Here is a 23572-nt window from a genome sequence, read left to right on the forward strand (position 1 = left end):
AGGCTGCGAGAGAATGAGAATTTGTGGCCCAACAGACAGGAATGTCAGGAGGTGTAGGAAGACTGCAGTGTAATTCAGTTTACCCTGAGGAGATTGTCCTATGGTCACATTTCTAGCGAGGACATGGTCTGTCAACAAATTACAGTACAAACAGTCAAAGCGTGAATGTGAATCTTGTCCAGTCCCTTCCAATCAATCTCCAACATACACTAAGGGGTAACTTACAATTTACAATAATTGTCTTCAAAACTTTAGTCATAGTTTACATCAAAACATCCCTCCAGAGTACACTTTTATATTGACAACATGACTAAGCAATTTGACTGTCTTATCCGTACACAATGACACAAGGACTTGTCATTCTGATGGCACTGACATGTTCTTTGACACAGATATTTACTTTTGAGAGATGAACTAAGGATTTTGAGCATGAGATTGGCTTTTGCAGGTTATCCATGGTGTTTTTCTATTTGTACGAATTGTTTTGAGAAATGTATTTACTGTTTTACAAATGTTGAGGATGATTCAAGGAATGTACCAAAGCGACTGAGAAAAAACGTGAAACACCAGAAGGTCTCAGATGGTGAAGGTGCTCGGAAAAAACACCAAATTTCTGTAGCTTTAGCCTACGATGCCGCTCGAGCAATACACGTGTGTGGTTTTAAGAAGAATAGCCCAAGCTGCCTCAACCACCATGAGAACTTTTTAGACTTAATCAATATAAGGTCTGAAGCTCTGTTTGTTTGTATCTTTTATTTACGTGACCATATTTGTGTTTATTTTTTAAAAAAGGATCTGTTCTCTTGTTTTGGGAATCAGTTCTCGTCGTTCACCTACGGGATTTCGTCATTCTGACCGAATCGTTCGCGAATCGCCCATGCCTAGTGGGAATGTCCCATGATCAGATGATCCTTGATAGAGAGGATGGAGGATGGAGTAGGTGGAGGAGGGGATTGAGAGAAGGGCGGAGGACGGAGAGAATGGAGGGGATGGAGGAGATGGAAGGAATTGAGGAGTTGGAGGAGATGGAGGAGGTGGAGGAGGAGAAGCTGGAGGAGTCAGAGGAGTCGGAGGAGGTGGAGGAGGAGAAGATGGAGGGGATGACACGACGAGGTGCCAGCTATTATTGCGGCCTGGCGTGGTGCTTTTTTTAATCTGTCTCTTCTCGGACAATGTGGGGAATGTGAGTGTGTGTGTGTGTGTGTGTGTGTGTGTGTGTGTGTGTGTGTGTGTGTGTGTGTGTGTGTGTGTGTGTGTGTGTGTGTGTGTGTGTGTGTGTGTGTGTGTGAGATAAAAACAGAAGCCTGAGAGAAAGTCGGCGGCAGCTGAACAGTATGGGTCACAGCACATTGATGTCAAAATCACTCGCTATGAAAAGAAAAAGGTAAAGCTTAGGCATGGCCTATTTAGAACGCATTCTTATATCCACCTTACCTCTGAAACAAAATGCCAGTAATATCACATAAAAAGGACTCAGTAAACCAAGCTTTTCCAGATGCATACTGAGTCTTCTGTATAAAAATATATTGCATTCTATTTGAAATGTTAATGTCAAGATGACATTGAGATGACAACAAGAACAAGAACATGATCTGGTGGTTTATTTTCCTCTTTCAGTAGATCCAACATTAAAAGGATGTTGTAGCCTTCAATGTAATATCCCCCATTTAATAATGTGTCTCGAAATACATCAATCGATAATATACACTTCTACTAACTGGCTTGGAGGTTTCAGACGTTTTCTCGGAAAACAACTTTTTGTTGAGGGACATATCGCTCGTGCTGAAGCTACGTAGCACTCGCATAGGTTAGCTATGAGGGTTAACAGTGGTCACTTGACGGAAACCAGTAAATAAAGTCAACAATCCAAACACCCTGGATCTGCTTGTACCATTAAGCTTTTATTGGCGTATTCATTAGGGAAACACTCACTGCTGGATTTAAGGAGATTTCAAAAGTGGCTTTTAAAGCCGCACTAAAAATCGGCCGTGACCTGGCAACCCGGCACTGTCATTTTTTCCACGAGGTGTTGGAGCGTGTGTTTCACAGTTCTGACGTAAGGTTAGCGGCGCCAGGCCTCTGGAACTGTAAAGTACGACGCCTCATTGAGTATATTGGCGCATATTGAGGACGTCACAAACGTGTTAGTGATGTCATTCTTCCGAATTATTATTATTATCATTTTTTTTAAATGACAGAATGTTAATCATCACATGAAAGTGGATTAGACCTCACCTTACTGAAATAAAAATCCTTATTTCTGCCTAACGACCAACATAGTGTACAATCCTGGAAGCACAGACGCAACAACATTGGAGCAAGGAGGCTGAAGAGAGAGAGAGAGAGAGAAGGATCAAGACAATAATAGCCCAGTCGTCTAAAAACCCACAGTCTCACGCCTGATTACACTTAAGGACGTCCATGAGACGGCTGGTTCAACAAACAAACATGTGCGTTTCCGGAAAGTACGCCGCGGTTATTCATGCGGCTGCTGGCCTCAACGGCGAAACCGAGCGCAAAACATTGCTTGGAGGCGAAAGGTCTTCCGCATCCCACGTCCTCCTAAGAGATGATCTAAGGAGGGGACTTGGACTCAAAGCGGCACTGACATTCACGAAGCCAAAAGCAGGACACTCGAAGGCAATTCATCCCCTCGGGGGCCCACTAAAATGCCAGGAGCCGCAATAACAAATGGCGACGCATAAAGCGACACGGTTTTCAATTACGCGCCGATGACAAGAGCGGGCGAGCGGCAGAAGGAACGCATGTTAATTGCGAAACGTGTTAATAAGCCGATTTGTAAGACATCTTTTGCGCCCTCGCTCGATACCCTCGCTATTCATCAACGTCACTTTCTGCCTGCTGCTCCGCACCATGTGGCGGTGAGAACACAATGGCATCATTGCAGATTCAATGTCAGCCGCTTCTGAAGGACAGACTGACTGAGAAGACAGACGGAGAGACTGAGAGAGAGACAGACAGAGAAAGACAGAGACTGACAGAGACAGAAAGAGAGACGGACTGAATGAGCAGACAGAGAGTAAGACGGATAGAGAGACAGAGAGACAGACTGAGTGAGCAGAAAAAAAAGTAAGACAGACAGACAGACAGACAGACAGACAGACAGACAGACAGACAGACAGACAGACAGACAGAGACAGACATAGGGACAGACCAACAGAGAGACAGACAGAGAGAAAGAGAGACGGACTGAATGAGCAGACAGAGAGTAAGACGGATAGAGAGACAGAGAGACAGACTGACAGACATAGAGACAGACAGACAGAGACAGACAGAGGGACAGACCGACAGAGAGACAGACAGAGAGACAGACTGACTGACAGACAGAGAGACAGACAGACAGAGAGACTGACAGACAGAGAGACTGACAGAAAGACAGAGAGTAAGACAGAAGGAGAGACTGAGAGACTGAATGAGCCAACAGACAGACAGAGACTTGATTCGTCAACAAACTTAGAACAAAAATAGACCAATGGATAATAAATAAACAGACATCATGAGGACATAAAAACAGCATTTAAAAGCGATAGAGTCATTCAAATGTGTTTCTCTTTGCCCCAAGGGCACTGCATTCAGAAGGCAGCGTTAGGCCCACATAGACCATTCGATTCGCAGGCTTCACTCCAACACGCTGTCACACAGCGCGGTGAATTTCCAAAGATCAATTCACTGTGTGTGCCTGTGCGTGTATTTGCGCATGTCTGTGCATGTGTGTGTCAAATGAATCCAATGACCAGCTTTCACTCTCTGCATGGCAATTCACGCGCTTCGCGCGTCACTTGGATAATGACCAAGTTACAACCGGGACAATTAGTCGACCCTGATCGCCCCACCAGCTGCACACAGACACACACACACACACAGAAAGATACACACACACACACACACACACACACACACACACACACACACACACAAACACACACACACACACACACACACACACACACACACACACACACACACACACAAAGAGAGACACACACACAAAACACGCACACACAAAACACAGACACAGACACACACACACATAGAAACACACGCACACACACACACACACAGAAAGATATACATGAACATACACACAGACACACACACACAAACACACACAGAAAGACACACACACACACACAGAAAGATACACACAAACACACACACAAACACAGAAAGATACACACAAACATACACACACACACGCACACACACTCACACGCAAACAAAATTAATCAACATAAAAACTGTGGTACAAATCAGGAATCTGTCCTGACTGTCTCCATGACTGACTGCAAATGTTTTTTTCCTCGCATTTCGCAGCGAAAAAAAACAAGAAAAGGGAATGAAATAACGGTTGCCATTTTCATAAATAAAGAAATAAACGATCAACTAAATCATCGATCCGAGTCACGGTAGTCAGCAACGAGGGCGTTTGGCACCGGCCGCGTATTGATCCATAATCGGCTAGTAATTCATTTTCAAAAATGCAGAAGCAGCCATGGTATGCGCCTGTGTGGGGTAAGCCTCGTGCGTGTGTGTGCGTGCGGCCAACTTGCGCAGGGTGAAAAATTATGAAAAAAAATAACCTCAAAGATACAAACGGAGGAGTCAAGGGTTGGGCTGGCTGTGTGTGCGTGTCTGTGTGTGTGCGTGTGTGTGTGTGTGTGTGAGTGTGTGTGTGTGTGTGTGTGCGTGCGTGCGTGCATGTGTGTGTGTGTGTGGGTGTGTGGGGAGGGGGCACTTTTATGATGAGGTACCTCACGCGATGACCCGTCGATAACACCATGGGGGTGTGCGTCTCCCCCAGAGCCCCATACACACGGCCCTCGTCCCCCGTGGGAGAAAAACACTGGGTCTTGATTTCACAATATCGGCTCGGCCTAACACACACACACACACACACACGCACGCACGCATGCGCAAGCACACACACACACACACACACACACACACACACACACACACACACACACACACACACACACACACACACACACACACACACACACACACACACCACCCCTTACCCATTGCATCCGTCCGTTGAGGGATCCCATTGACTCAAGAAATTTAACAATTTTCAACTTTTCAGGCAGCGACGGATCCGTCATCCAATCAGATCGCGTATGCTTGGGCTTGGCTGACGTATGCCTCTGAAAGACTACTCCCCCATCCATCAGCCACGCCTTCCGTCATCCGTTGACGGACAGATGCAGTGGGCAAGCTGCTGCCCCTCTAACTGTACGTCCACACCAGAAGCGAATTGAGCTACCAAATCGCCGGAGGTCATTCACTTTCTATGGGCAAGAGCGACCAAAGCGACCAACGCTCCCAGCGGCCAAAGTTGAGCGACCAGAGCGTCCAAAAGAAGTTGAAAACAGTTTAACTTTATGCAATTTACTATGAAGCGTTTCAGCGGCAAAACACTGACAGCCAATCGGAATGTAGACGCTCTTCGCTTGCGTGGATCCCAGGGAACACCGGAAGGCACTTTTGAATTGTACGTCATGAGCGACTTGAGCGACCAAAGCGAACAGAAATATTCGCAGTGAAACTTTATGAGCAACCAAAGCGTCAAAGATGTGGTCGCTTCTGGTGTGGACGTACAGTAACCCTAGTAAACCTTAGTAAAGCTGACTTTACTATTGTTGAATTCGGGGTTTGGAAGTCAAGCAAAAATGCATCGTAGGCTACTTTGAGAAAAGCCTTCCGTGGATTTCGATTTTCGACTTTGAACATTGTTGTATTCGGTCTATTTCGGACATGAAACAGTTTGGATTGCTACAATCTTCTCGGACTCAAACCGTTCTCTTTTTACTTTGGGCAAGACTGGGGCGATCTTTGTCCATCGTGAACTGAAACTCCCGCCCCCCCCCACAGTGCTGATTGGTGCTATCATACCTTCCCCTCGGCTCTGATTGCTCCTATCATACCTCCTCCTGGCGCTGATTGGTCCAGGGCATTGCTACATTTTCGGTAAAGGCTTTTATCGGGCTTGGGGGAACGGAGCGGTCTGCAGAGGGGAGCAGACTCTGAGCTCAGAGATCAGGACGGTCTGACCAGGCCACACCCCCCTACCCCGACCCTGTCCCGTGTAGGTGCGTGTCTCGCATTGATTATGTCGTCGTGCCCTGATCTAGATTAAACCGGTGCAATACCTTGTCCCCGGAGATGAATTGGGGCCCGTTGGACATTTTTTTAAATTAAAGGGAACACATTTTGTTTCCCCCCCCTCCCCCCCTTATACTCGGTCACTCATATCTGGTTGGATGCCAGCAGCGCAGGCTTAAATGGGAGAATTTTGGCAGGCGTGCTGGTCAAAGCCTTGGCAGGAATGTAAGGTTGAAAAAGACTGATATAAAAAAACATTAAACATAAGAAAGAATATATAAGGCTGAGGAACCCTGGCGCGAGTTCTCTCTCTCTCTCTCTCTCTCTCTCTCTCTCTCTCTCTCTCTCTCTCTCTCTCTCTCTCTCTCTCTCTCTCTCTCTCTCTCTCTCTCTCTCTCTCTCTCTCTCTCTCTCTCTCTCTCTCTCTCTCTCTCTCTCTCTCTCTCTCTCTCTCTCTCTCTCTAACACACAAGGGAAGCGGACAAGGGTTTTTCGCCGAAATAAGTGTCCAAGTCCCGCACCACAGCGGAGCGGAGAACCCCCGCAGCTCGAAAGCCAGTCAAGTTAATCCCTCTCCCTCAATAGATTCTTATTTTTTTTTACCTCTTTTCTTTACCGGTTGCTGAAAAAGAGGACGGCTGAGTCATAAAACGCTCTGACCTCTCATAGAGGCTTCGACTCCGGCCCGGTCTGACGGCTATACATCGCGGTGGGCGTTTTTTTTTATTCAAACTTAAGCGTCTTTTCATGATGTGTCAGATGCGATTTACTGAACGATGGCGGCTTTTTTTCTTTTTTTTTCTTCGCCAGCTAATGTTGTCGTGGCGGGAGATTAACAGCTGGCGGGATCACTCCGCTCGATATTAGGCTCCACACAGCACGCGGCTGCGGCGTTATCAAATCCACAATGTACTACTCATCGACTTACCGGGATTATTCAGCGGCGTGGCGCGAGTCTCTCTCCCTTTCCTGCCCTTGCACGCCACAGACACACGCGCGCGCATGCATGCAACACACACACACACACACACACACACACACACACACACACACACACACACACACACACACACACACACACACACACACGCACAACGCGCACGCGTACGCTCATACGTACCCGCGGAATGTCAAAAATCGGACAGCCTGGGAGCAGTTAGTGTGAGAAAAGCACGCACACGCAGACACACACGCACGCATGCACACACACACACACACACACACACACACACACACACACACACACACACACACACACACACACACACACACACACACACACATACATACACACACGCACGCACACACACACAGGGCAGACGGAAGTCTGTACGTTCAACGCATTAGTTTTCAACAACTAGCCGCACGATAGATTTGTGCCCACGCTTCCCACTTGCGGAATGCAATAGGATTTTTTTTTTTTATAAAGAAAAATGTAAACTAGGTATGCTTAGCGGATGACATGCCACACACAGCAATCCACGGGGAGGCAGAGGACATTATTAATAAGTGTGTGTGTGTGTGTGTGTGTGTGTGTGTGTGTGCGTGTGTGTGTGTGTGTGTGTGTGTGGGGGGGGGGGGGGTCAATTGACGCATACACACACACTACACACGCTTCTACACCAAAGGGTCTGCACACACGCGGAGAACAGCGCGCTACGCGCAAGCCAAGAACGTAGAGGAATATAACGTAACCTACCACGTCTGGATCCCAACTTGCGTCCCGCTTCCGGTGTGTCCGACACTCACTCACTGACTGAATGACTGACTGACTGTGTGCACTGTGCAGGCAGGCTCCCGCTCTGCGCTCGCTTTTCTCGTCTCAAGTGTGGAGCGTGGAGGAGACCGTGTGTGTGTATGTGCGCCGCAGATGACAGCGTAGCTATCCAATCAGCGCCGCGTTAAAGGAGAACCATCGCAGCCTATCCAGACGTCCGAAAACATCGGAGAGGAAGAGAGAGAGTGATGGAGAGAGAGAGCGAGCGAAACGGGGAAGGGAGAGCGGTAGGAGGAGAGAGGGAGAGAGAGAGAGAGATGATGCTGTGTTTGTATCGGGTTGGGGAGTGAGGTAGTAGGCATGTCATAGCGCACCAAACGGCCGTGTTTAAGGGGACATTATGATGATCATATCCCTTTTAACCGAAGGTTTGAACGTGCCTCAATGTGTTCATTTATTGAAATAGGCCCTAGGTCGTGATGTAAATTGTATTATTATGTAATAATTATACTATATTATTATGTTATGTATTATTATTATTATATAGTAACACATCAAGATATTTTGTCTTGTTGAAGTGAAAACATGGTCTAGAGTTCATGACCAGCAATGTAATATAAGCTGTCTGTGTGTAGGGCTAGGCCTAGATCCCAGTGAGTGATGTTATTGTTGAGTGTCACACGGTAGGCCAAGTGCAATATGCTTCTCGCTGAATCGACCAATCCCCATTCATCCGTTTTCTATTGCCCCCTTGTCTTTTCACAAGTTATTAAGGTTCACAGACATATTTCCTGCTCGGCGAGACCCACCATTCCCATGACGACAATCTGTAATGGACAATTAAAAATAACACACAAACACACACAAATGGATACAAGTGCACACAAAAACACACACACACACACACACACAAACACAGGGATACAAGCACACACACACACACACACACAACCAGGAATACAAGCGCACACACAAACACAGTGATAGAAGCGTGCACACACACACACACACAGGAATACAAGCACACAAACACACATATGCATTCACAAACACAGGGATACAAGCGTGCACACACACACACAGGAATTCAAGCACACACACACCCACACACAGGGATATAAATGCGCCAACACACACACACACACACACACACCTGCCACAGGGAATGTACACACGCCCTATCGCTCTGATGCGCTCACACACACGCACGCACGCACAAACACACACACACACACACACACACACACACACTAACACTCACACACACACACACACACACACACACACACACACACACACACACACACACACACACACACACACACACACACACACTAACACTCACACACATGACCAAGGGGGACTGGGGGAGCTGCCTCATGCAAAACATGTGTATATAACTCAGACAACCCCCTTCAGCCACGGACCATGGGGAAATCAATAACACTTTAGCTGCCAGAAAACTGGCTGGGAATAGGTTGTCAAGGTGAGCCATACATCACACACACAGACCGGCTGGGCCTCCAACGCAGCGCAGGCTATTATCACCTCCGCCTACCTGCTGGAAGCAGCCATGAAAATGTCTCATCACACAGAGGAGCTAGGAGATTTTGGTTTAACAACTGAGGGAGAAAAAACTTTATTGGGAGGTTTTAAGGGAGCCGACAGAGGTTGGTTTCCGAAAACGGGAGCATCCGAGAAAAAAATCGTCGTTTTTTTTAATTATTCTTTAGAATCGAGACTCACACAAACACATGAGATTTATCGTGTACTCCCTGCACACCAGGTGCCTTCGAACAAACAGCATCCAAACAAACAGAAAATAGATAAGGAATCCAAGATCAAATATATATATGTTTCTAAAACTTGAAAGTACAAAAAAAGAAGAAAAGGAAAAAATGCATTCGAAAAAGAAAACATTGTAATATGTGATCTTAGTTCATCTCTCCATGGACAAAAGTGTAGCAAAATACTGACTCATTTGATTCATTTTCCTGGTTTAATCTCAGAATCTTCTAGATGGATTATATAAATTGAAAGGGTGAAAGTGTTCAGAAGCCTTCAAGGTTAAACTGCCTTTGAAGTTAGTCGTCGCTGTCGTCGTAGTAGCGGTTCTTTTTGATCTGCTCCTCCACCGTCAGAGAGCCGTCCTCGCCGAGGGCGCCCCGAGATGAGTCGAGGTCGCCACCAACGCTGTCTTCCACCCCCCACGCGCCGAAGTCCAACAGGTCTTCTAGTGCTGCTCTGGAAGTCGGCGAGGTCACAGTCGCGGTCGTCTCGCCGGCGAAGGCTTCGCAATCAAAGTCGCAGAGCAGGTCACTGGTGTTCAACCCGGCGAAGATGTCCTCTAGGAAGCCGGACGCCGTGACCTTTGACCCCGTGAAGCTCTCGCCCAGGCTGTCGGTCGGACGTTCCTCGTCCGCGGTTACGACCTCGTCGAACTCAACGACGCCCCGGAGTTCGGAGACACCGAGGTCGGCGTCCGAACATTTGGCACTTTCCGTCACAAAGGCGTCGTCTCTCTGCGCCATCCGCAGCACGTGGTTTGGCATCCAGGGGAGCTGGTCGTCAGGCTGTTCACTATGGAATACCCCTCCGTCTCCTCCCCCTGAATCGGTGAAAGGAAGGAGGCGATCACCCGCTGACTCTCTCCGCCCTCGCCCGCCGAACGTCGCGTCCTGGTGCTGCTCTGGCGGGATGCTATTATTGTTATTGTTGTTGTTATTGTTGCCGTTCTCGTTGGTCGCCTTCCCTTCCGCCGGCGCTACCGCCGTCTCTCCGTCTATCGCCGTGACCTTCACGGCCTCGTCGGCGGTCGCTTTCGCCGCCTGCCCGTTCTCCATCTCACGGGGGGGTCCCGCTCCGTTCTGCTCGCTGTGTGCCGTCACTTTCTTCTCCACTTTCTCCTCCTCCTCCTCCTTCTTCTTCACCTCCACATCTTTCCCACCTCCCTGCTCTTCCTTTCCTGTCACTTGCTTATCCTCCACCTTCCCCCCCTCCTCCTTCCCTTCCTGGGTTTTCTCTTCGATCGGCGGTTCTGTATTCCCCGGCGTGTTTGCCTCCTTCACCGGTGACGGCGGTACTGGATCTCTCTCGTGCTGGTGTCCGTTTTCCGTTTTAACTGCAGCGTTGTTATCGTTCTGCGCGTGGCCGATGTTCTGGCTGCGGCGGTGATCTTCGGAGTTCTTCGCTTCGGCGTCCCCCTCCTGCGGGGGCCAGGCAGGCTTCACCAGCTTCACATCCTCCTCCACGCTGAAGGACTTCTTCGGGGAGTCCGACTGCGGGGGCCAGACCACCGTGATCTTACTGGCGGCCGTTTTGTTTTCTTCCGACGGTTCGTTTGCGACGGTGGGCGACTCCGTCTTGGTGGGTGAGGCGGTGGTGCTGGTCGTTGTGGTGGTGCTTTTGGGGTCCGGACTTCTCTTCTTGGGCGTGGGGGATTTTATCGTTGTGGTCTGGGCGGGGTTTGCGTTGGGCAATTGTGTTTTAGAGTTCCACAGTTCCTTGTGTGGCTTCTGGCCGAATCCTTCGTCGTAGTTCCCTTTGGCTTTGAACAGCTGTTTAAAGTGTGGCTTACAGTACATCCGTCCATGGAGAGAGGCATAGTTACCGAGGCTGCGAGATAAACACAAAGGGAATAAACACTTTACGACCAAGGACACCGAGAAATTAAACAGTAATGATGTTGATGATGATGATGTAACTGATTCCTATGGCCGTTCTTCGGCACTCTAACTGCTTGTTCTGTTAACTAGGTCATGCAGCACTTAGGTTCATATTTTTATAGCTACTCTAGTTTTGATTCTCTGCGTTGATTGCTTCCAGCCTCACTTGTACTGTACATGGCTTCGCATAATCGTAAAAAGCGTGGCAGGAAAGTGGCAAGGGTGAAGGGGGCTGGACCGGTAAAACGGGTCCTGGGTTCAAAACCCCCTGATGTCCGCAGTCGACCCATAAGCATGCTCGGGTATGATGCCCTAAGCCCCCACTAATAGCAGCTACTCATCAATGACACGTACAACAAATAAATGGATAAACATTCAAATTCAGGGCAGGTCTTTTTACTTAAAAGCCTCTGCTGGGTGACCAAGGACATCAATAAATACATATATTCATGCAAAAGTCGGAAGTAAACTCTGCAAAGAATTCTTTGCTGAGTTTATGTTTGACTTTCAGCATGAATTGCAGACGCTTATTTGCAGTTACTTTGCAAAGGATAATTTGCAGAGTGAGAGAGAGAGAAGGAAGAGAGAGAGAAGTGAGAGAGAGAAGAAGAGAGAGAAATAGAGGCAAGAGAGAGGAGCGAAAGAGAGAGAGAGAGAAGTGAGAAAGATTGAGAGAGAAAGAAGCGAGAGAGAAAGAGAAGAAAGAGAAAAAAATTAGAGAGAGAGAGAGAGAGAGACAGAGGCAAGATAGAGAAGAAAGCGAGATAAGAGAGAGAGAAGTGAGAGAAAGAGACAGAAGCGCGCGTGAGAGAGAAGCGAGAGAGATAGAGAGAGAGAGAGAGAGAGAAGCAAGAGAGATATAAATGACATAGAGAAGCGAGAGAAAGTGGAGAGAGAGATGAGAGAGAGAGAGAGATGTGATAGAGAGAAGCAAGAGAGAGAGAGGAGCGAGAGAGATGCGAGCGAGAGAAGAGAGAGAGGAGCGAGAGAGATGCGAGCGAGAGAAGAGAGAGAGGAGCGAGAGAGATGCGAGCGAGAGAGAGAGAGAGAGAGAGAGAGAGAGAGAGAGAGAGAGAGAGAGAGAGAGAGAGAGAGAGAGAGAGGCGTTGCGGCCCTGACCTTAGTTTCCCTTGGCAGTGTTGGCAGCAGAAGCAGCTCTTATGGAACGTTTGTTTGTCGGCGATCAGCGCCTCCATGGGGTACACCCTCTTCCGGCATGCCACGCACAGCTCCGAGTCGGGAACCCTGATTTTCTGCACACAAAGAAAGAGAGGCAAACCGTCATTTTTCACATCGCGAGGTGCAGTTGGAAACACGGAGGGGTGCGCTGTGTGAGAATGTGCTAACAAGGCAGGCATTTCGCAGTGGTTAATAAATACTGTCTATGATTTATTATTTTCACTTAATGTCCAGTAGACCATTCTGTCGATGCACGTTCTAATAATAAATTCAGAGTTTTTATTTTTTATCCTTATTTATATTTAAGTTAGTATGCTAGCGGCATAATTTAAGGACTCAATTTGACTAGAGATATATATTTACATTTTTCACACATCATTCTTAATAACACAGCCTTTTCTTTTCCTGTGATACCATAATGTCATTTTAAAGTAAAGTACATAAAGTACACTATAAGTACTTATATTATCTTGCTTTTGATCCATAATCTTACCTTTAAAATAATAAGCTAATCTCTTCCTCTATGTCTCTTCTTTACAGAAATACAATACTAATTAAAGCGCATTTCTCTGGTTATACACATCAACGTCAAAACAAGTGCACAGTCAGGCAAAACAAGTTACGTAAGTTCAGACCAAACCAAATACTGAAACGCTTCAAACGGTGAGTATCCAAAACAACAAGCATTAAACACACTTGTAGTCACATGCTCCGTCACCTTTCTTCCAAGGTGCAACTTTTCCTTCATTTGAGCAGAAAAACAAGCAAGACCGGTTAAACACACACCGTAACACACAACTTCACACACGGGGGGTGTTAGGCTACGGCGTCCTCATGCCGTGCCGCCCCAGTTTACCCGTGGCCACGGTCTGCTGCTGGTGGTGGTGTCGGGTCACACTCTGAGAGCTCCTCTGTTCCGTCACCATGACGCCGGCGCTCTGCAGCGCCTCCTGGCTCTCGGCCCACGACTGCTGATAGTTTCGCAGCATCTCCTCCGCCGCCTCCGAGAGGATCTCCGTGGCGCCGCGCACCACGTCGGCGTACGACGGGGGGCTGCCCCGCCCGCTGGCCACCACCGCCACGGAGGAGGAGGCGGAGCATTGGACGGTGGCGTGCGTCTCGCTGCACCTGGACCCTCCGAAGTCGTCCATGCCGGAAAAGAGCTCGGCGACCGTCGTTGTCGTCGATGTCTCGGAATGCCCGCGGGGTTCCGATTCCGACTCCCTCCTCTCGATGTGTTCCCGGAGGTCCCGGGCGGCCTGGGAGCCGTGCTCGCCCGTCTCGAACACGTCCTTGAGCGCGCGAACGTTGAACGCCGGCACGTCCTCGGACCGGGGCGTCTTGGGCTCGGCCTCAGCATCCTCCTCCGTGTCGCTGCCCAGCCGCTCGGTGATCACGATGGGCTCCTTCCTGGGGAACGCTGGGGGCTGCTGCGGCGTCTCGAAGCGGTTGACGAGCTTGGACAGGTCCACCCGCGGAGGCAGGCCCTCCGGTGACACCATGGTCAGGTGGGGCTCTTCGGCGTCGGCGCCTAGCCGCTCCGGGATCTCGATGGGGTCCTTCCGGGTGTACACCTTGGTCACCTCCGCCCTATGTGCCTCCTCGAAGAAGGACTTCTTGTCACGGACGGTCATCATGGAGTCGCCCTCCTCGGCGCACCCCTCCAGATCCACCTCCACCCCGGGCCCCTCCTCCTCGCTCACCGTGTAGCTCGCCACGAAGCTAAACCCCGGGGACCCCTCCTGCTCGGCCATCACCTCCTCTACGATTGGTCGGGGAGGAGGTGGAGGTGGCGTAGGGGTGGTCCCGCCCCTGGGGGTCTTCAGCTGCACCACTTTCTCAGAGCGGCTGAGCGTGGGGGAGGGCGTGGCCCGGTTGAGGAGCGGCGACTGGGCCGCATAAGGCCTGCGCGGCGGCGGTGGCGGGGGTGGGGTTCCCACCGCCCGGTAGGGGGGCGGCGAGGGGGTCACCCCGTGGCGGGGGCTGTCGGTCCGCCGCACCGACTCGATGGTGATGAAGGTGGGGGAGGGGGTGCGGACGGTCATCATCGAGGACCCCCTGTGGTCGACGCCTTCCCTCGTCAGCTCCTGGGTCTTGCTGACGCCGTGATGCTGGCTGGTGATCCTCCTCTCCTCCACCGCCTCCCTCCGGGACTCCACCACGGACGGGGCCACCGTCACCTTGGAGGTCTTGGCGGAGGGTCCGCCGATAGGGGCTTTCGTGTCGGGCTTCTTCGATGTCGGGGGAGGTGGAGGCGGTGGGGTCTGTGCTGACGGCGTCCCCCTCCCCTGATGCTCCGCGGCCGCTCTGCTCTCCGCCTCCAGGAAGGTGAGCTTGGCCTCGGCCATGTTCCTCATGTAGGCCGTCATCTCCTTCAGCTTCTTCTTGCTCTGATGCAGCGCGATCTCGCTCAGGTTCCTCTTCTCGTCCACGCCCATCATCCAATCGGGCACCTCGCTCACGATCCCCCTGACGGCGTCCGAGTCGATCTTCCCAGCCCCGCCCTGAAGTGCTTTAATGTGAGCCAGCAGCTGCACTAATCTACATCTATCCATCTCCATGCTTTCTGCAGACACCTTCATCTCTGTGTCTCCGGCCTCGCTTTTAGCTGTCATTGATTGAACGTTTACCCCCTGGACTTTGCTTGTTGTCGTGGCGGATGTCTGTTGATGTTGTTGATGTTGTTGTTGTTGTTGTTGTTGTTGTGAGCTCTTGGTCTTCTGCGTGTGCACACTCACAGCCGCCTGCCTCTGGATGCTCTGCTGCGTCACGCTCTGCGTCACCACCACCTCCCGCCTGTGCTCCGTCTTGGAGCTGTGGTGGCTGCTGGAGACGGCCTCGTAGCCCGGCGCTTGAGGGCCCAACGCAGCCTCAGTCTCCGTCATGGAAACGACGTGGACGGCCCCCGCATGTTTCTCCTCGTTCTCCCTCTTGGCCGTTTGCTTCGTCACAGAATGCTCCGCTGATTTATGGGACGGTTTGGGACGAGGGAGTGGGCTCATTTGCCGTTTCGCCACTTGCGCTTTCAGATCCATTTTGACTTCAACTTCATTTCTCAGCGCTGCCGAGGTCGCAAGGCTGTTCTCCTGCATCACTGTGGTTTCATTACGCTGTGAGATATCGGCCATGTCCAGATGTGACTGAGTGCCACCTGTGACAGCCTGTTTCATCGCCAAGCTATCACATTTCACATCTTTCATCTCGGGGGGCATCTTGAAGGTTTTTACTTTGAAACTTGGAGCCACCTTCGGGATTTTAGTGGGCTGAGCCGTGCCTTTCCTCCCCTCCTGTGTATCGGCCACATTAACAGCCTTCGTCTCCTCCTCTGCTCTCAGGGTGACCTCAGGCTGACTTTGGACATTGACGCTCTCCTGCACAGAACTCTTTGTGGCGGACACACACTTGACCGTGCTGGACTTCTTCATGAACTGTTTCTGCTCCGTGACAGCGCCACTGACAAAGCCGGCACCTGACTGGGTTGTAATATCGACGGGCTTGGGTGAGGGGGGGGAATTGGCGGTGGACACAGAGACTTGTGTTGTCTGACTCTCTCTGAAGACATCAGACGAGCTCTGAGCCCTCTGCCCCGACACCACAGAGGAGTGGCCCCTGGAGCCCTGCTTATTATCCAAGGTGATGTTTGAGGACGCCTGCTGTGATTTCTTTTTCAGCGGGGCGATCAAAGGCTTGCTGGAAGGGATGTGCGACTGCAGCTTCTTCGCCACAGGAGCGTCGTGCGCCGATGTCTCTTCCACGGCGACGGCCCTTCTCTCCTCCACCATGGCCTCGGTGGACTGCATGGATTGGGTAGTCAGTGTTTCGGCCTCGCCCGCGTTTCCTGCGAGGAACCGTTCCCCGGTGGGGGGCGCCTCGGAGTGGGCCGGCGGGGAGTTCGGCGGCGTTGGTTTGAGATTCTCCATCTCCTCTTTCTCTCTCTGGAGACGGAACCTCTCCTCTGCGAGCATGAGCGGCGTTTTGAATTTACGGGCGTAAGGGCGGGGCTTCGGGGCCTCCGAGGTCTCGGGCGTCTGATGCAGTTTCAGAGGCGGGACGAAGCGCTTTTTGGGCGGCTGCAGGGGTTCCTTTTCAAAGGATTTTGCCACAGGGATCCCGGACAGCGCCTTCGGTGCTGCAGTGGACTCGGTGGATTGGGTGTGAGTTTGTTTCCTGGTTTCTGTGGGATGGGTTGTTTCGGTCTGGACCTGCTGCACCCTAGTTTCCTCCACGCGTGTCATCACGGTCGCTGGCTGCTCCGTCACGAACGCTGGTTGCTCCGTAGCGGGTTGGGGTGGTGGAGGTGGAGGAGTTGGAGGAGGTGGAGGAGGAGCAGGGATCGGCTGCTTCTTCTGCCACTTGGGTTTGGGCTGTGCGGGCGGCTTGACAGGCTCCATCGGCTTGGGGATTTTGAACAGGGGACGGGGCGCCGGTTTCCCCGGTTTGGTTGGGGGCGGGGGCTGAGGCAGGGCATCGAGCTCCAGCTGGGAGGGCAGAGGAGGGAGGAAATCTGCCGAGGTCGGCGGAGGCGGAGGCGGCGGCGGCGGTGGGAAGAACTCGGCCTCGGGCTCCGCTGGAGGGGGAGGGGGCGGCGGCGGGGGTGGGAGGTCGCTGTCCTGCCTCATGATGGGAGGGCGGGAGCCGGTGGAGCCCGGGCCTTCTGTCACCGGGGACGGTGGGGAAGGGAGGGACAGCTCTGACTCGGATGGCGGAGGGGGGGAAGAAGGCGGAGGGGGAAAATTAATTTCTGGCTTCTTCTTTTTGATCAGGCCCTTCGCTTTGTTCTCAAGGTTACGGTATTCCCCCTTGGCGCTTTTGATGTCTTGCTTCTGAGCGAGCCCCTTGTTTTCCATTACGGCGCTTTGTCGCTGGGAGGTAGACACATGCTCCGACACAGCGCGGCCCTGCGTCGCCGAGGACGACGACGATGATGACATAGACGATGTAGCCTGTTGTTCAATCACGGTGGTGTGCACCTGTTTAACCGTCCTCGTCTCCTGGGTTTTCTTGGTGGAGACATTGGTTTGCTTGGTGGACACGCTTTGCACAGCGCCTTGTTTCACGTTCATGTCGACCACAGATTTCATCTCTGTCTGCTGTGAATGAGGTGTCGGTTTGCTCTTCACGCTAACTGGCTTAGCGGGCACTATCTGTGCCTGGGGCTTGGGCTGGGGCTGGGTCTGGGTTTGGGGCGGCCCATTCTGTGTCACACTCTCCTCCTTTGAGCTTATCCGCTTAGAAGACTCCGATGTGGCGGCCGCGATAGTGACAGTGTGTGAGCTCTCCTCCTGAATCACAGCCTTGGTGTTCACAGATTGGCTCTCGGCGGGCTTCTGTGTGTGCCTCTGTGTCTCGGCGGCCTGGGGTAGGTTAGTCACAGCGGGTGTCCCTTGCGCTGTCACGCTCATGCTCTTGTGCCCGTGCACGCACGTATGCTCCAGCACTCTGTGTTCTGGGGCCCTTGCCGTCACTTTGACTCTCTTTGAGGAATACATGCGCTTCGGGTTGGCGTATTGTTTCTTCTGCATCAGATTCTTTATGGCGCCTTGCACGTCACCCTTTATCACCTCCTCCTTCTCCGTCTGAGTCATCTCCTGGCCCTCGTACAGCGTCTTGATGGACGTTTTGACGTCCCCCTCGATGCTGCGTCGCCGCTGCATCCTGGGAGAGTCCGGGGGCTCCAGTAGGAGCTGTATGGTGCCTTTGATGTCCCCCTGTTCGCTGGCTTGATGCTGATAGAGCTTCCTCTCACTCGACACCTCGTGTAGATTCTGCATGGCCGTGTAAATGTCCCCCTTGACGATTTCCTCCTTCTCCACTTCCTTCACCGCCTGCTTTGCCTCCTCCAGACTCCTCAGCGTCCCTTTGATGTCGCCCGGCACTAAATCCTCCACCGTCGCCTCAGTCCTCGCCGTCGCAGACTTCTCCAGGGACTGCAGCGCTCCTCTGATATCGCCCCGGATGATGTCGGGCTTCTCCACGTCCTTGGCCTGATACCGAGCCTCGTGCAGAGACTTCAGCGTGGTGCTCAGATCCCCCTTGACCACTTCCTCCCTCTCCATCACCACCCTCTGATTGGCCGCCTGAGTCAACGAATCCATGGCGGCCCACAGGTCGCCCTTCACGATGTCCTGCTTCTCCAGGTTCCGGTAGTTGACGCTGGGCTCCGTCATGAACACCTGGACGTTGCTGTGCACGTCCCCGGCAACGATGTCGCCCTCGGCAACCGTGCGGCCCACCTGCTGCTGATTCCTCCTCAGGATGAGCTTGGTCTCCTCCACGTCCCCGCCCACGATCCTCTCCTTCTCTGTCTTCCTCTCTGGCTCGTCGTCCGGCTCGCCGCGGAGATTACGGAGGTAGTCCAGCGCTCCGGACTCGATGCAGGTGGAGTAGAAGCTGACGTTGCCCCTCTCCGTCTCGCCCACCTTAATCTTCTTCTTCTTCTCCGCATCCGGGTTGGACATGAGCCGGTGGAGCGTTTTGCTGACGTTGCCCTGGACGACGTCCTCCCGCTCGACGCTGTCGCTCTCGGCCTTGTTCAGGAGGGAGTAGATGGTCATCCTCACGTCCCCCTTCTCGTCTTCCTGGATGAGCAGGCCGCGCTTTGAGGAGCCCTCCTGCTTGAGCAGGTTGTTGATGGCCTCCTGTATGTCGCCGCGGACGATGGCTTCCTTCTCGACGCTGGCCCCCTTCTCCTGGCTGAAGAGCTGGCGCACGGTGGTGTTGATGTTGCCCCTCTCCTCCACGTCGACGGTGATCCCCCTCCCCGCGCCGTCGCTGCGGTTCAACAGGTTCATCATGATGTTGTTCAGATCGCCCCTGATGATCTCTTCTCGTTGGATTTCAGGCGAGTTCTGGTTCATCAGCTTGTATTTCGCCATGCGGACGTCTCCGATCTCATCCGCCTCGATGAGAATCCCCTGCGAGTCTACCATTTTCTGGCAGTAGAGCTCTTCCAGAGTCTCCTTGATGCTCTTGCCGGTGACCGCTGACCTCTCTGTGCTGCTCTCGTTGAACTCATGGACGGGTGTGGATTCAAAGAGCCAGGTTGTTGATTTGACGTCGGCCTGCGGGATCGCCTCTTTGGTAATGACGCGGTCTGCTTCATCGTCGTCTCCCTTCTCTCTGATCTTGTCGAGGGGCTGCTTTTCAAAGAGCCACACGGACTGCGTGACGTCCCCTTTTACCACGTCCTTCTTCGTCACCGTCTCCATGCTGCTGAGCTCCGTGTTCTCGCTGTGGATCTTGTCCATCGTGCGGGTCTCGAACATCCACGTGGCGGATCGGACATCCCCCTTCTGGATCTCGCTCACGCTCACCGTCCTGACGTACTTTTGGGACATCTCGTCGGTCTCGAAGCGTTGTGTGTTTGACTTCACGTCCCCGCCTTGCACGTCCTCGACGGTCTTGGACCTCACTTTCATGTCCTCCGCGATCTCGTCCAACGGCTGGGTCTCAAACCTCCACCGGGCAGAGCTGACGTCACCTTTGTTGACGCCTTCCTCCGTCACGGCCTTGATCACGTAGACCTCCTCCGAGTCCCGGATCGAGTCCAGCGGCTTGGTCTCAAACTGCCATCGAGCGCCCTTCACGTCCCCTCTCATCACCTCTTCCTTTGTCACCGTGGTCACTTCGTGGTAGTGTCCGTCTTTGTCGCGTATGGCGTAGAGCGGCTGCGTTTCGAACATCATGGTGTAGTTCTTCACATCTCCCTTCTGAATCTCTTCGCTTGACATACCGATAAGCTTTGAAATATCAGTCTCTGTGTTCTCATCTTGAATCTGATCTAACGAATACGTCTCAAAAATAAAGCGCCCTTTGTCCACGTTTCCACCTTGCACGTCAGTCACTGTACGCAATTCCCTTGTTGTTGTTTCATCCTCTTTGATTGTATCTATCGCCTGATTCTCAAACATCCGGGTGTTGTTGATGACATTGCCTCTCTGGATGTCCTCGGCCGTTTTGGTCTTAAGCCGCTGCATGACTTCTCCTGAGGTGGAGGTCATGATGTCCGAGGAGCTGTTCTCAAAGATGTACTTCATCCGAGAGACATCGCCCGAGTCTATATCGATCTCCGTGACCCTCCTGAAGGAGCTGGAGTCCTCCCCGGTCAGGCAATCCAGGTTCTCGGTTTCAAAGAGAAAACGGGCGCGGCCCACGTCCTTCCCCTGGATGTCCTCTTGGTTTATGGTGCAAGTTTTCAAAATGGTCTCGGACTCTGTCTCGGCGTGGTCGCGGATGTTGTCGAGGGTCTGGGTCTCAAAGAGCCAAGTGCATGTTTTAACATCGCCCTTCTGGACTTGCTGGACATCCGTCTCGCTTCTCTCCTCCTTCTCATAGAGGCCGTCCATCGGCTGGGTCTCAAACAGCCATCGGCAAGTCTTCACGTCTCCCTTCTCGATCTCGACGTCCTCCTTGGCCTGACGCTCCTCATGTTCGTACTTGATGGCATCCAGAGCTTGAGTTTCAAAGAGCCACTTGGCTGTCTTCACATCTCCAGACTGAATTTCCTGTTTGGAGATGCCTTTGATGATCTGAAACTTGTCGATGCTCTCGTCAAACTCGTCGATAGGCCGCGTTTCAAACATCCACCTGCAGCTGCGCACGTCTCCCTTCACCACCTCCTCGCGCCTCACGGTTTTGACCTCGTGGTAGTGACCTGCGCTGTCCTGCATCGCGTACATAGGGGTGGACTCGAAGAGAACCTTGTTCGACCGGACAGATCCGCTCGTAACACCCTCCACCTGTATCCTCTGTGTCCCTTCACACCTACTCAGATCCATGGTCTCAAACCTCTCTTTGTAATTGGTGACATCGCCCTTGTCGAGAGCCTCCATGTTGACGGTGCGCGTGATCTCCCGTTTTTCCGCTCGTATGTTCTCCAGCGGTTGGCTCTCAAACATCCACTTCTGATGTCTCACGTCGCCTTTCTCCTCCTCCGACGCGACCCTCTTCTGGAGCTTTCCGACCTCCAGCAGATCCTTCAGGTTCTCCATGGGCACCGTCTCAAACAGATGCTTGGCCGACCGCACGTCCCCGCCGACAATCTCCTCGGCGCACGCCGGCCTGGCGTTGGCGTTGTCCTTCAGCGTGTCCATCCGCTGGGTCTCAAACACCCGACAGTGCTGCCTCACGTCGGCGCCGATGATCTCCTCCCTCTCTCGTTTGGAGCACTCCCAATCCTCTTCCTTGATGGCGTCGAGGGTCTTGGTCTCGAAGAGCCATTTCCCTTTGTTCACCCCTCCTTGGACGTCGTCCTCCATGGAAACCCCGCAGATGAGCTTCACCTTGGAGGGGTCCTTGTGGATCATATCCAGTGCTTGGGTTTCAAACATCCAGCGAGAGGTCTTGACGTCCCCCTTCTCTGTCTCCTCCCGGCGGATCTTGGTGATCTCCAGCATTTCCCCAGAATCCCCCCGGATGACACACATGGGCTGGGTCTCGAACATGCAGGTGGTGGTCTTCACCTCCCCCTTTATCTCCTCCAGCTCCGACTTGAGGTTGAGGAAGTTGCTCTCGTCGATGGTCTCCGTCTTGCCCAGCGAGTCCAAGTGCTGCGTCTCGAAGAGGTAGCGCGCCGTTTTGACGTCCCCGCCACTGATGTCCTTGTCGATGACCACTTCTATCACCTGCTCGTCCTGTTCCTGATAGATCTTATTCATGTAATCCATGGGCTGAGTCTCAAAGAGCCAGGTGGCGGTACGGACGTCGCCTCTAGCAAGTTCTTTAACTTGACTGGTCGTCTCGCCGGTCTCCGTCCCGAGCGCGTCCATGGGCTGGTTCTCAAACATCCACGCGGTGTACCTCACGTCCTTGCCGGCGATTATCTCCTGCTGGGAGATGTTGTTATCTTCCCGCTCGTCCAGAGTGTCGTCCTTGATGGCGTCCAGCGGTTTGTTCTCAAACATCCTGCGCATGGACTGCACCTCGCCTTTAAGGATCTCCTCCCATTCGAGGTAGTCCCCCTCGGGACTCGAACCCCTGTTGGGGCTGCCCCCGTCATTCTCAAACAGATAGCAGGTCTGCTGCACCTCCCCTTCGACCCGCTCCCCGCCCTCGCTCTCGAAGCGAACCCTCTCCTCCTCCGTGAGCTGGCTCAGGAAGTCGGCCTCCAGGGTCTTGCGGACGTCCGGGTGGATGTGCTTGTAGAGGCGTTTGAGCTCCGCCATACTCTTGTGCTTGAAGTAGTGCTCCTTGTGTTCGGAGGACCGCTGGTCGGTGACCTGGCTCTGGCTGTGATGGCTGCAGGCCTGGCAGTAGTCCGGCAGCTCTTGCTCTGTGGGCGGCGGGGGGAAGGGATCCACAGCCTCGTAGGCCAGGGCGGATGAGGAGGAGGCAAAGTTGGAGGACGCAAGGTTGGAGGACGCAAAGTTGGAGGAGCTTTGGTAGCTTGTCGCGGCAGCGCTTTTGGATGCATGGCGGTTGACCGGCTCCCATTGGAAATCATTCAAATCCACATCAATCTACAGGGTTCACGAACAGTGTCAGGGTAAGGAGAGAGAGGCAGTTAAAGTGGATAGGTCGCAGACAGACATGTAGATGATTATGGAATACCAAGATGTAGATGTTGGTATTGAAGACGACTAAATATGTTGCCGTATCTAAGGTAACCCCTGTTTAATGTATGTCATCTATTTCTAATTATGTAGCTAAATATAGATCTATCTTTATCATGGTTACTTTGGCTTCCTTCAATTTCTCTACAAACACATACAACATTTCCAGAATAGATTATAGATGGTGACGGAAGTATGAACAATGGAAACATCATACAATAACCTCATAGTACAGCTACATAGTTCAATAAAAAGAAAACTTTGATCAGAACATGGGGAGAACATAGGAAGGCAGCACTGATAAAACGGTTAAATCAGCTCCCTGACTTAATTAC

At 52.2% G+C, this 23572-nt stretch overlaps 2 protein-coding genes across 8 annotated transcripts in view; both read right to left on the minus strand.

Annotated features, from left to right (window-relative positions):
- The window catches only part of LOC115542514 (beta-1,3-galactosyltransferase 1), a 129457-nt gene extending 120653 nt beyond the window's left edge, over positions 1–8804 (minus strand). The window contains exon 1 of the mRNA XM_030354791.1: positions 7826–8804. The gene's annotated coding sequence lies outside the window, so the exon portion shown is untranslated. The remainder of the gene's footprint in view (positions 1–7825) is intronic.
- Positions 8805–11031: 2227 nt separating this feature from the next.
- The window catches only part of xirp2a (xin actin binding repeat containing 2a), a 64515-nt gene continuing 51974 nt past the window's right edge, over positions 11032–23572 (minus strand). For 6 of the 7 annotated variants that reach the window (XM_030353403.1, XM_030353408.1, XM_030353406.1 and 3 more), the window contains 3 exons: positions 13544–23144; positions 12628–12761; positions 11032–11458 (listed from right to left, as the gene is read on the minus strand). In XM_030353403.1, coding sequence (XP_030209263.1) covers positions 12667–12761; positions 13544–23144 — 9696 coding nt within the window. In that variant the 3' untranslated portion in view covers positions 11032–11458; positions 12628–12666. Of the gene's footprint in view, positions 11459–12627; positions 12762–13473; positions 23145–23572 lie in introns of those variants that run through there. The other variant, XM_030353405.1, reaches the window with a different exon arrangement.

The sequence above is a fragment of the Gadus morhua genome, chromosome 4 (assembly GCF_902167405.1).
Source record: "Gadus morhua chromosome 4, gadMor3.0, whole genome shotgun sequence".
Lineage (NCBI taxonomy): Eukaryota > Metazoa > Chordata > Actinopteri > Gadiformes > Gadidae > Gadus > Gadus morhua.